The 12662-nt window shown below is 42.3% G+C and overlaps 2 protein-coding genes across 3 annotated transcripts in view; one reads left to right on the plus strand and one right to left on the minus strand.

Moving 5' to 3' along the window:
* Positions 1-8692, plus strand: part of AP3M1 (adaptor related protein complex 3 subunit mu 1) — a 28472-nt gene extending 19780 nt beyond the window's left edge. The window contains exons 5-9 of the mRNA XM_075534683.1: positions 511-596; positions 1347-1480; positions 3388-3595; positions 4265-4409; positions 4785-8692. Coding sequence (XP_075390798.1) covers positions 511-596; positions 1347-1480; positions 3388-3595; positions 4265-4409; positions 4785-4885 — 674 coding nt within the window. The 3' untranslated portion in view covers positions 4886-8692. The remainder of the gene's footprint in view (positions 1-510; positions 597-1346; positions 1481-3387; positions 3596-4264; positions 4410-4784) is intronic.
* Positions 8513-12662, minus strand: part of VCL (vinculin) — a 121026-nt gene continuing 116876 nt past the window's right edge. For both annotated transcript variants that reach the window (XM_075534680.1, XM_075534679.1), the window contains 3 exons: positions 11584-11787; positions 11216-11320; positions 8513-10489 (listed from right to left, as the gene is read on the minus strand). In XM_075534680.1, coding sequence (XP_075390795.1) covers positions 10343-10489; positions 11216-11320; positions 11584-11787 — 456 coding nt within the window. In that variant the 3' untranslated portion in view covers positions 8513-10342. The remainder of the gene's footprint in view (positions 10490-11215; positions 11321-11583; positions 11788-12662) is intronic.

Genomic DNA, 12662 nt, shown 5'->3' on the forward strand with positions numbered 1-12662 from the left:
GCATCAGTGTACAACCTCTGCCCTATCCAGTCCTGCAAGGTAGAATTCAGATCATGGTAGTTGTGGGGAGGAAGCATCCAGGATCTGGGGGAAAGCTGTATTCTTCATCGGTGCTACATCGCACCCTGACTGACTCATCTCCTCCCCTAGACCCCTTTGTGAGGGGATCTCTAGTGGCCGACAAATGGGCTTTGGGTCTCCACTCTGTACTTCCCCCTTCATTCACTAAGGTATTTTTTTTTTTGGATGATGCCTTATACCTGATCCCTTTGGCACCTCATGATGGCACAGGCTGGTGTGCTTCTTCCATGTGGGCTTTGTTGCTTCTGAGCTAGATGGCCGCTTGTTTACTGAGCATGTTTTTTTATATCTGAGTGGAGTTACTATATTAAATCAGTCAGAAACCCAGAGGGGGGCCTCCATTATTCCAGATGCAGTGATTATACAGTGATTACACTACTAAAGATCCAGAACCCGTTGGTGTGATCACGCATTTCTTACTTTCTTTAGGGTCGACCGTCTTTGCAGAAATTCAGGGCATCATTGATGCTTGTATTAAATTGTCTGGAATGCCTGACCTCTCTCTCTCTTTTATGGTAAGTTTTTCTCACCTGTTATAAAATCTCTTCCATGCCTGCTGTATATGAAGTACTAAATGAAATGATAAATATTAAGACAAGTTTGCATCTTGATTCCAAAATATGTCTTAGAAATATTCCTAGTACAGCTCCCAAAGAAAATAACTTACATGATAGCCATGACCTTGATGGGAAGATTGTAGAAAAGTCTTTGCCTACGTTTACTACAAGTGGCTTACTTTGGCTGTTGCAATTCTACAAATCTGCATTGTCATTTCTACTGAGTCAGTACTTGCTTTCTTGATATAGCAGAGCATTAGTCTGGCATTTTTAGACTCCGCATGACACACTGCTAAGAACAATCAAGAGAACTGAATTTCAGTGCTCTCTCTGCCACTAATTTGTCTTCATCTTAAGCATTTTTAACTTGAGTTTTTTCATTTATACAGTAAAAATAGTACTATCTACCTTTCCGACTTCAATGAGTTATTGAAATAAAAATAAAATAATACATGTAAAATAGTTACAAAGTGATTTGCTCTTATGCGACTGATTTATCTATTTAGAGAGCACATTTTTAATATCTGAGTGGAGTTACTATATTAATTTTTTCAAACATTTCCTTTCTACTTGAGCCCATGGTATGAGCTCATTTTCCCCCTCTCTCCCTCACCTTCCCTCCCTCCTGAACCCTTGATAATATATAAATTATTATTTTTATGTTACTCTTAATTATACTCTATGAATATGATTCTGTTTTCCTGCCAGAACCCCAGACTTCTGGATGATGTCAGCTTCCACCCTTGCATCCGGTTTAAGCGTTGGGAATCTGAAAGAGTTTTGTCATTTATTCCTCCAGATGGAAATTTCCGACTCATATCGTATCGAGTTAGCTCACAAAAGTATGTTGATACAGCAACCTGAATTTACCATCCCTTATCAGTGTGCTGGATAGAAGTCACCTTTTTCTTTTTTCCTATTTTTATATTACTCTGTTTTGTTTTGTTTTAATCACTTTATTGAAGACTGTACAACTCTTAGCACAGTCCATATATCCATTGTGTCCAGCACATTTGTACATTTGTTGTCATCATTCTCAAAACATTTTCTTTATACTTGAGCCCTTGGCATCATCTCATTTTTCCCCCTCTCTTCCTCATGAACCCTTGACAATTTATAAATTACTATTTTTTCATGTCTTACACTGTCTACTCTCTCCCTTCACCCACTTTTCTGTTGTACATCCCCCAGGGAGAGGGTTATATATGTAGATCATTGTGATTGGTTCCCCCTTTCGTCCCCCGCCACCGCCACACCTTTCCCTTACCCTCCTGGTAGCGCCACTCTCTTTATTGGTCCTGAGGGATTTATCTGTCCTGTAGAAGTCACCTTTTAGTTGGGTACTTAAGTCCACCCTTATTCCTTTTAGCCATGGCTTGCCAGGAAATCAAGGGAAAACTAATGAACGTACATGTTAAAATAATCAGTGCCCTGAATAATAAGAGCGTGCCATAGTTATAAGATGTTGAAATCCATAGCTGAGAAATACATGTTAGACTATTTGTAATCTAGGCAACACCTGAAGCTCTGCCATAAATATATTGTGTAGACAGTGGGAGACATTGCCCACAACTCCCATGAACTCTCCCAGATAACCAGTTTCAAGTCATTCTTCTCTGTATTGAGTTTTAAATTGTCTAGTAAAACTGGTTTGTCCTCTTGAAAAAGACTTGAGCACATTTGGGTAACATCAGGGGAGGATTAAAAAGGATAGGAATTATTGACATTTAGCATCTAGGAACTGCTTAATTTTATGTGTAGACTTTTAAAAAATTTTTTGTGGGTTCTTAATTCATTTAAAACAAAGGCTATTGGTGGAGAAGGGATGAGCTATCAAGCATCAAAGAACAAAAAATCCTATCATTGTGAACGAGGGGGAGTGCGAACCCAAAGCCCATCTGTAGGCAACTGGACATCTCCTTACGGAAGGGTCGCAGGGAGGAGACGAGCCAATCGGGGCAGTGTAGCAACGATAAAATATAGAACTTTCCTCTAGTTCCTAAGTACTTCCTCCTCCCCTCCCCCACACCACCACTATCATGATCCCAATTCTACCTTACAAATCTGGTTAGACCAGGGGATGTGCACTACTACAGATAGGAACTGGAAACGCAGGAACTCCAAGGGAGATGATCCCTTCAGGACCAGTGGTGAGAGTGGCAATACTGGGAGGGTGGTGGGAGGGTGGGGTAGAGAGGACGAACTGATTACAAAGATATACATATAACCTTCTCCCTGGGGACTGACAACAGAAAAGTGTGTGAAGGGTAATGTTGAACAGTATAAGATATGACAAAATAATAATTTATCAAGGGTTCATGAAGGAGGCGGAAGGGAAGGGGAAAAATGAGGAGCTGATGCCAGGGGCTTAAGTGGAGAGCAAATGTTTTGAGAATGATGAGGATAACGAATGTACAAATGTGCTTTATACAATTGATGTATGTTTAGATTATAATTTGTATGAGCCCCCAATAAAATGATTTTTTAAAGGCTATTGGTCGAATTGTTTTCATTAAGTTTCATGTTCTTATCTTGACTTACATCCTTTTTGCACAGAAACCATACAGTCCCAATACTGTGTACTACTGTGCTGTACTCAACTCCCCCTGGTGCAGATGACGTATCTGCAGTTCTGGGTGTGCAGGGCTTTGTCCTTAGGGTTAGAAGCAGGATAGCATACTCTGGAACTTGGGTTGTCAGACCACACCATTATTTATGTATGTGTGCTTTTGTGTTTTTCTCTTTTTAGTCTAGTGGCAATTCCAGTATATGTGAAACATAGCATCAGCTTTAAGGAGAGTAGCTCTTGTGGCCGATTTGATATTACAATTGGACCAAAGCAGAATATGGGAAAAACTATTGAAGGAATCACAGTGACAGTTCACATGCCGAAAGTTTTGCTGAATATGAACCTGACACCAACCCAAGGCACTTACACATTTGACCCTGTCACCAAGGTACAGCCACTTCAGATCGAGTGAGCAAGTGTTTTGTGTTGTGGGGGTGGAAGGAACCGGGTAGTGGCTTCTTTAAAGTCCCCATCAAAACCTAGAAGAGGTGACTATACCACTTGCTATGAAAGGAATCCTACATCTGCTACTGAGTAAATGACAACTGCAACTACGTCAATGGCATTTGCTTCTTAACCCATTTTTATAGCCTAAGTTTTTCGAAGGAACTATATAAGATGATGTTCTTGTAGCTTCCTTATTCGGTGAAAAGATTTAAGCCATCTAATCCTACAGAAAAATAAATTGAGACTTGGAAGCAGTGATGGTAGTCTAATGGGGAAGGGAAAACGCTGAAGTTAGATAGCCTAGGTTCAACCTTAGCTTGCTTTCTTAATAGTGCTCTGATCTTGAGCAAGTTCTTGGATCTCTACAAGCATTAGTTCCTCATTTGTAAAAAGATGTAGATGCTGAACAAATGTTGGTTCCTCATTCTCCTCCCTATTCAAAAACACACATAATTGACCAAGGATCTAACAAGTAGTAAAAGTCAGTATAGATCCCTGATCTCGTTTCCAAGACACTGTCCTTCATTTTGCACAGGTACTGTGCTATCACTTCGTCTTTGAACATCGTCTTTGACAGTGTTTCAGATTTTTTTTCCTTTTCCTTTTTAAGGTACTAACATGGGATGTGGGGAAAATTACTCCACAAAAGCTCCCAAGTCTTAAAGGGCTGGTGAATTTACAGTCTGGAGCACCCAAGCCAGAAGAGAATCCAAGCCTGAACATACAGTTTAAGATCCAGCAGCTAGCAATTTCAGGTAAAGCTATTATCATCAATGTGACCATGTTTAATAGTAATTGAGTTTTGCCGAGTTCACTTATTAGGAGTTCAAAATATTCCCTATTTAGAAAGAAAAACAGGTTAGCCTTTTATATTATGCTTTGGTGCTCACCTTTTAGTTACCAATAATTTCACCCAGTTTTTCTCACTCCCACCTTCGTTCACGGACTAAAGAGGAATCCATTCAAGTAGAATTACCCGTAAAAGATGTGAATGGTAGAAGAAACTTCACTTCCACGTGGTGAAGGAACACGTACATATTAAGAGATTTATTGTATACTGCTCATTGCTCAGCAAATATTGCATTCATTGGTGTGACCAGGAAGATAATCATTTATTCCTTTCTTAACAGGTTTAAAGGTAAACCGCTTGGACATGTACGGGGAGAAATATAAGCCATTTAAAGGAGTCAAATATGTCACAAAAGCTGGAAAGTTCCAAGTGAGAACATGAGAAGAGGCCAAAATTCCTCACAATCAGTTTGTTTCCAAGTGGCATTACAGTGTGTTACTATTAGGTACCAAGTGGGTGGGAATACATACCTAGTTAAAGCATTTGTGTTGAGCTACACAACTCAACAAAGTAGCTTAGTAATCGATGTAAAATTCTTAAGGAGCTTTAAGCTAAGGAAATTTTTCTAATGTCTTTGCTTATTTTATATCTTTTCATTAAGATTTTGGGCAGTGATTTCTTCGGTAGGGGTAATTAGCTGGATGCTGCACATTGTAATGGTAAAGGCAGAAGGCTATAGTGGTACCCTCTCTTCTTAAAGTGAGCTGGTCTCAGCCAGCAGGAGCTGTCTAAATCTGTGAATGTTACATGGCAGGTGCAGCCTAATATGAAACTTGACCTTGCCCACCCCAAATTAGCATTTGTTCCAAAATAGAGGAAGATTCTTCCACCCCGTCCCCGTCCCCCCCCCCCCCCCCCGAAGAAGTTTACAGAAAACTGCCTCTTCCAAGTGTTTGCCTTATTCAGCCTTTCACTGGTGCCGTTAAGCAAGCGCTGTAGCAAAGGCCACATCCACATGGCCCTGGCAGGGGACACCACAATTCCCTGTTCCACGCTCACTGTACTTGGTATTGTGTTTTTTATAAATAAGGTTTTTATGTAAATTTCTGATTTGGATTTACAGAGACCTTCCTGTAGTAAGTACTATCTCAATGTTGTACCACTGAGTCAGTTGTTAAATAGCACAGTCAAAATCATTTGGGTCAAAGGGGTGAATGCCTCATTAAAGTACTGAAAGAGACACTACTTCTGCTTTTAGGAAGTGATTGCAAGCCCAAGCATTTCAGTTCTGAAGCAAATTAAAGTAGTAAGAGAAGCCAGCCGAAACGTTTGTCATCTTCGTGTTTAAAAAAGCGTACCCCACATCATGTAAACAACCACGATTAGCCTAAATGCCTCTGCCCTGCTTTAGCTAAAGGAGAGAAATGTGCCTGTCTCGCTAGGCTTTTCTTTTTTAATCTTTTTGATTATTGCTCAAGGTTTTGCCTTGGCCTGTGTCCCTGGCAGGAGCTCCTTTTTCCTATTACATGGTTCTCATGGAGAACTCTCAATGGATTACGATTTGAACTCTTTCATGAAACTATTGTTATAAATTGTCACTAGAGTACTTACTGTCTCTATTGTGTATGAAAGAGTGGCCTGTTGAGGCAGAAAAGACCCTCAATTATTGACTAATTTGATCATTGAGGTTCACTAGTGAAAGGTTGAAGTATTTTGTCACTCAACCTCAGCTTGGAAGTAATTGCCTAGTTAATGTGTCTCATTAGACATAGGAATGGAGAAAAGCTGAAGAGTAAGTGTTTATTCTTCACATTTCCTTCTTGCCCTTAATATATTTCTTTTCCTTGTGACTCCATTTTATTTCTTTATCAGCCACAGAAAGCCTCTTCCTCTCCCATTTCTGCTGTCAAGGGCTAGTGGTTGGTGCTAATGTAGGGAATCCCACTAGACAGCAGCATTTCTTCTTACCTTTACTTGCCGGGAACACCCAACTTGTCTTCCATCTGATATAAAAGGCCAGTGTTTACAGCTTCTAAATTTCTAGGGTGACCAATCTCAAGAGCGGCAACTAAAATCAAACTGTTGCCAAAAAAGCTTAAGATTGGCTACCCAGTTCCTTTGCTTGATGCTCAGTGTCTTCCTTTTCAGAGTTCTTTTTCTTTATGCAGAATCTAACCTGAACCATACATACCGGGACTGTTCAATGTTCCTCTTACGCCGTTTTCTTATAGATAATGATTATGTGCCAAGAGTCCCTTGTCTCTAGAAATTTCTATCCCAAATAGACCTTCCTTTTGCAATTAAATTATTGTATTTATTAATTTGGTAGAATCCAGTAAATTTTTCTCTAGCTCCGCCTATACTGTCAATAAAAAGATAAAGCAACAGGGTGTTAGTTTTTTTTTCTTTTTGACACTTGATTGAGCAGATGAATGGCTCAGTGCCAGAGCAGACTGAAGAGGATCAGATTTTATTCCCTATTATCTTGCATGGTTTGAGGATAGTTTCAGCACTTTTAAGTGCTTCTGTCCTAATTAGTGTTTTAACACCGTGCAAAAGTATCTCCTGGCTCCCAATTTTGAGCAGGATGTGATCAAAGCTACTCACTCACCCAGCCACCACCCACCAGTAATAAATATCCATGAATACTTACAGGAATATTTTTATAAAGACAGATCTCAAGCTAATCACAGAATAGCCCCTCTTATTTTTTAAAAATCAATGATACTTACCTTTTTAAATTTTAAAAGGGAGTATATCCCAAGAGCAAATAAAGTAGATTCTCATTTTTTGTTTGTTTGCAGTGAAGGAGTTGCCATCACTTTATTCAAAGGGAATCCATCTGAAGGGTTTATTCTTGAAGTGATGCCACAAAACCCATGGGAAAAAATGCTGCTTTTATTGTCACTGGTGTCAAATGATGTGAGAAAAAATGTGATTAAACTTTAATATAGCAAGATAGTAGCCCCAGTATGTATATGGTATATAGCCAAAAAATGAGGTTGCAAAAATGTTTTAGAAGATTACTAAACTAATTCTGCAGCCTTGGATTACACATTTCCCTTAATCTCAAACAGACTAGAATCTACCTCTTTGATCAGCAGTAACAAATGCAGTCAGCAGCACTGAATATTGCTCCCAAATCATATTTGCCCCTCTTAAGGCCTACAAAAGGAATCCTGGTGTCACAGTGGGTTACTCACTGGGCTGTCAACCACAAAGTCGGTAGTTCAAAACCACCCATTGATCTTGAAAGATGAGGTTTTTCTACTCCTACAGAGAGTTAGTCTTGGAAACTCACAAGGACATTTCTACCCTGCCCTATGGGTCGCTGTGAGTGAGAATTGACTTGATGGCAGTGAGTTTGGTTATGTTGAGACCGTGGTTCTCAACCTTCCTAATGCCACGACCCTTTAACAAAGTTCCTCGTGTTGTGGTGATCCCCCAACCATAAAATTCTTTTTGCTGCTACTTCATAGCCATAATTTTGCTACTGTTATGAATTGGGCGACCCCTGTGAAAGGGTCATTCGACAACCCCCCGGGGGTCACGACCCACAGGTTGAAAACCGTTTTGAGGCCTAACAGTGCTGCTCCAGCTCTACTCCCAAGAGCCATTACCACTTTAGTCAGTTCTTCCTCAAGCAAAAAGAGGACTGTGTCCCCAAAAGGTATCTGTGCCCCTACCTTTCTATAGTGGGCTTTGACATACCAAAAGTGGACGTGTGGCACCCCTGCAAGCTTACCAGCTCAGGGACAGTGATGATGTCGGCCAACAGAGCTAGACTCTCCTAAGATAAAAACACTGCTTCAAGCCCTCAGGAAAAGGAGATGGTGGTCTACATGGGCCGCTTTCTTCCTCGTGTTACCTTGGTCTCCAAAGGTGCTCTTTACCACACAGACCCTTGTTACATAAATACAGTGCTACTGGTTTCTGTTGATTTAAACCCAACATCTTGATGAAGTGAAAATCTTTACATTTCAGACCACCACCTAGCTACTCCTCAAAATAAAGGAGGAAACTTACTTAAAGGTTTTGGCTAAAATAACACACCCAGCATTTAAAGCATTATTTATACAAATGTTCTTTATTGTTTCAAACAGAACAAAAGAGGCTGAAAATATTTGCATATAACAAACTGTAGTTTATAAATGTAATCTTTTAGGGGTGACATAACTAATCATTTAGGGATTTAATTTGCTTTTTTCTTTTGTTTCAATGTATCTTGAGCACTAATATTGCAAAAGAGCACATCCGGCGTAAAGTGGCTCAAAACACTGGAAGAACTGGGAGAGCAAATCTGATTTTTCCTCTAAGTCATCTTTAGTAAAACAAAAGGTGATCTTTGGCATAGATTCATACTTAAAGGCATTAATATTGCATTTATACCAGTTAAGCAACTATACAAATATGCTGAGAACCTTGAAAATAACGTTCAGAAGTCTTGAGTGTTCAGGACCATCGTAAGACAAGTGTTACACATTTGATATCAGGCTCTAATACACATTGGGGGTAGGAGGGAAGGACGCTTGGGTAAAAGGGTTCTTCTACTCATCTGGTTCTGGCTTGGGGAAGAAATACCATCCTTTTGTGTGCTTAGCAGTGATAAGTACAAAAAGAAGGAAGAAATGATTTCTCGTTTTACCTCATAGGAAACTTATGGCTATAATTAAACATTACACCCTTTAATCTCTCAACCAACCAGACTTGGACAGGAGATGCACGGGGGTTGGTAGTAGTTGGAGGCAAGTCGGCATTGCAGGAGCTCTCCCAGGGATTCGTCGTGTAAATCTAGCAATGCCCGAGTTTGAGCTGCAGCTACTACTCCCCTTAGACCCTCCATTAAACACTCTTCAACGGTAAGCACCAATTGTTAGGACTATTTCAAAATCATAAAAGGGAATCTCTCAGAATTACAGGTGAGCAAACGCCGACAGACCTTTAAGATCTTGTTTAGGAACTGGTGAGGGGGAAAGACTGAAGGCCAGGATGGGAAACATGATTTGGTTAAAATTAAATGCAGCATTTCAGCTCAGAAAGAAAGAGCTTAGGATGTATGATAAGGCCTCAGCCCAGACTCTGCAGGCAGTGAAAGTGTGGAGCACCCAGGAGTGCCGCACTGAGGATGGGCAAAGCCCCTTGGGTGGTAGACAGCACCAGGACACACAGTGTGTTCCTGCAGTGACCACCGTAGTAGGCCAAGGCAGGGAATTTCTCTAGCACAGATTGATTGCCCTGGACCATGTTGAAGACAGTCATGTGATTTCCTCCTGGCAATGAAATTTGGTTTTGTACAGTTGGAAACCAGAAGGGTTAAATTGGGGAAGGGCAGAAAATAAATCTAGGCCTCATATACTGGGGATCCCAGAGGCTACCTCCCCTGCTGCAATGAGGCTCACTTTTGGAAAGACACATGTACTACTGCCCAAGGAAGGTAGACAGGGTTAGTGGCAATGTGGAAAGCCCAAAACCATTTTTGGAGGCACAGTGATTGCCTTTTTAACTGACTCGCCTGGGGCCTGGGTTTTAGGTGCCTCAGAGGAAAATGGAGGCAGGGAATAGGAAGCGGAGAGGTGTCTCTCAGGGAACAGCCCCTAGAGGACGGGCAGAGAAGAGTGAGTGTTCGCGCCTTAGATTCTGAGCTTGTGTGAAGTCCCAATGACTAAGAAACCCAGTCTGCCTGTTGGGACAGAGTGCACAAATACAACTGTGTTTAAGAATATAGGCTTTATATGGAGACAGTTTGGAGATGTCCTCCATGACAAAAGTGTAATCCCTTTCTGATATGACAAGACAGGATGTGGCATTCACCCCCAGCAACGCTAGATGACTGCTGGGACTTAGATCATTTTCCTTGTGTTTACTAGGAGTTTCTGTACCACAAGTTTGGCCTGCGATCTACTGATACCAGGGAGTCTTTCTAACCCAGCGCAGTGTAAATCCAGCATCTGTTCGAATTTTGATTGAAGCTGCTTCGGCCTCTCGCACAGTCTCCTTCACAGACTGCATGAGGTTCTGGGCATTGTGAACCAGCATCTCTGTGGCCTGCCAGGGAAGAAGAGCTCCATTAGTCACAGTCCCCGCTGCAGCTCACTCCTCGAACAAGATGAAGTCAAGAGTGGCTGTCATTAACCCCACTTTCACCTGGCATGCCCTGTGCTTGCTTGCATCAGTAGTGACTCATCTGGATCAAAAGCAGGAACCCAAAACTAGATCCATCACTGATTGTAGACTGTGCCCTCAGATGGCCTGTAGTGCGCACGCTTTTCCTGTTCTTTAAACACTGCCTCAGCACCCTGACTCTTGTCTGGAATGGTCTTCTTTCAGATATCCCATGATTCATCCCTCACCGCCTTCAAATCTCTGCTCATCAGTTATGTCTTGTTCACTTGATTTCAAAACTCCCCAACCCCCAGCCTCCCAAATCCTCTGGTTCTTCCTGCATTTTTCTCCCAACGATGTCTAATGTATTTCCTTGGATTTTGTTTGCTTGTTCTGTCTCCACACTTAAATGTAAAGTCCATGGGGGCTGAGAGTTGTCAGTTTTGCTCACTGCTCTCCCCTCAGTGTTAAGGAATGCCTGGTAGCTAGGAGGTATTTCATACATAATGAATGAGTGAATTTTACAACCAATCCATGAAAATAAAAACTTCACACAAACTCAGAGGACTAGAATCACAGTCAGACACCACAATAAAACCTGAGGGAGCCTGGCAGTTTATGAAATTTTACATTGCTGCTGGTAAGAAACTGGAGGTGGCAGACACATACCTGCTCAGACTCCTCATCGCTAATGTTGGTCCGGCCCAGCATAGTGGCCTTCACTGTGGACAGGATTTTGAGCTGGGTACTAATAGTTGGGATTCGCTCACACACCTGAGGAAAAAAATCAATGTTTCCATGTTTATCTTGCTCACAAGCTCAAGATAACAGCAGCAGGATTTCACTTGTTTTCTCCCAGGGTCAGTCAGTCCCCTGGTCCAGACCGGAAGTATCCAAAGCCTTTCCTCTAATTAGGAATAAGTTTTCTTGAATCTTTCTTTGGGAACTATCTCTTCCCTTCTCCCCCAGTTGTTCTCGCCTGCCTCTTCCTTCCCCTTGCCCGCCCCCGCCCCTCCACACACATGCACACCCAGTACCTGTAAGAGGTTGGTTCGAATCCGCTTATCTGTGCACTGCTTGGCAACCTCCTTGGCCAGCCGAGTCACCTCGTCTGACGCCTTGGCAATGTCCTTGGCACACTGAATCAGTGCCCGCTTGGTGCCACTGCCCCCTCTTACCAGGCGCGACATTTCAGCCATCAGCAGGGCCATGCGCTTGGCTGCTGCAATGATATCATTGCCCTAGAGAGAAGGAAAGGTTTCGTGTCAGCCCCAGCTCACCACGCGGTCAATTGAGGAAAGGAGACAGGAGCAGAAAGGGTGTCTGCTTCCCGAGCCTTCTGGAAGAGTGAGAAAAGGAGAAAGGATCATTCTTAAGTCATAGGGAAGCAATGGAAAGACAGACAAGAGAGTGAGCCAGGGCCCTCGCCCCAGCACTGAGTGAGAAACAAACACTAGCCAACAGGGAAAAAGGAAGACGTCGAGAATTAGTCTGAAAGGGCGACACGTACATTCCAAGGCACCGCACCGAACACACTGCAGCACTGCCGAGTTAATCACACCAAGAAATGGGAGACGGGCCAAAGAGTAGGTTAAACAGCATGCTTTTGTTTCTATAGGGTGACGCTGTAGAGCTGGCCTGAGGGGAGAACAGAGAGGCGCTTTCTCAGTTGCTAAAGTCATTACCGCCATCCTTAACCTTGTGGTAAATAGCAGCCAACTATGAAAAGGCCCCAGAAACTACTCTTAACCTGGGTGAGGGAAAAAGGCTATCATTTTCGGATCTAGAGTCCTCTAGTCTTCCCACTGCTGCCAATCCTGTCAGCTTGAGAACCAAACCCAAGCTCTCTACCAGCCCGGGGCAGCCCGTTAGGACAGGGGAGAACTGTCCCTGTGGGTTGCCGAGCCTGCCCCTCTTTACAGGAGTAGGGAGCCCTGCCTCTCCCGTGGAGTGGCTGGTAGTGTTGAACCTGCTGACCAGGGCTCTGTCAACATGAACGAATGGGTTATTTTCATTTTCCACTTTATGAAAGGCCAAGTCTTCGTCCCTTGGGTAAATCTCCAATTGTAAGAGGGGGTTAAAAAAAATAAGAGTACATCTTAGAAGGTTATCACGG

Source organism: Tenrec ecaudatus, chromosome 16, assembly GCF_050624435.1.
Source record: "Tenrec ecaudatus isolate mTenEca1 chromosome 16, mTenEca1.hap1, whole genome shotgun sequence".
Taxonomy (NCBI): Eukaryota; Metazoa; Chordata; class Mammalia; order Afrosoricida; family Tenrecidae; genus Tenrec; species Tenrec ecaudatus.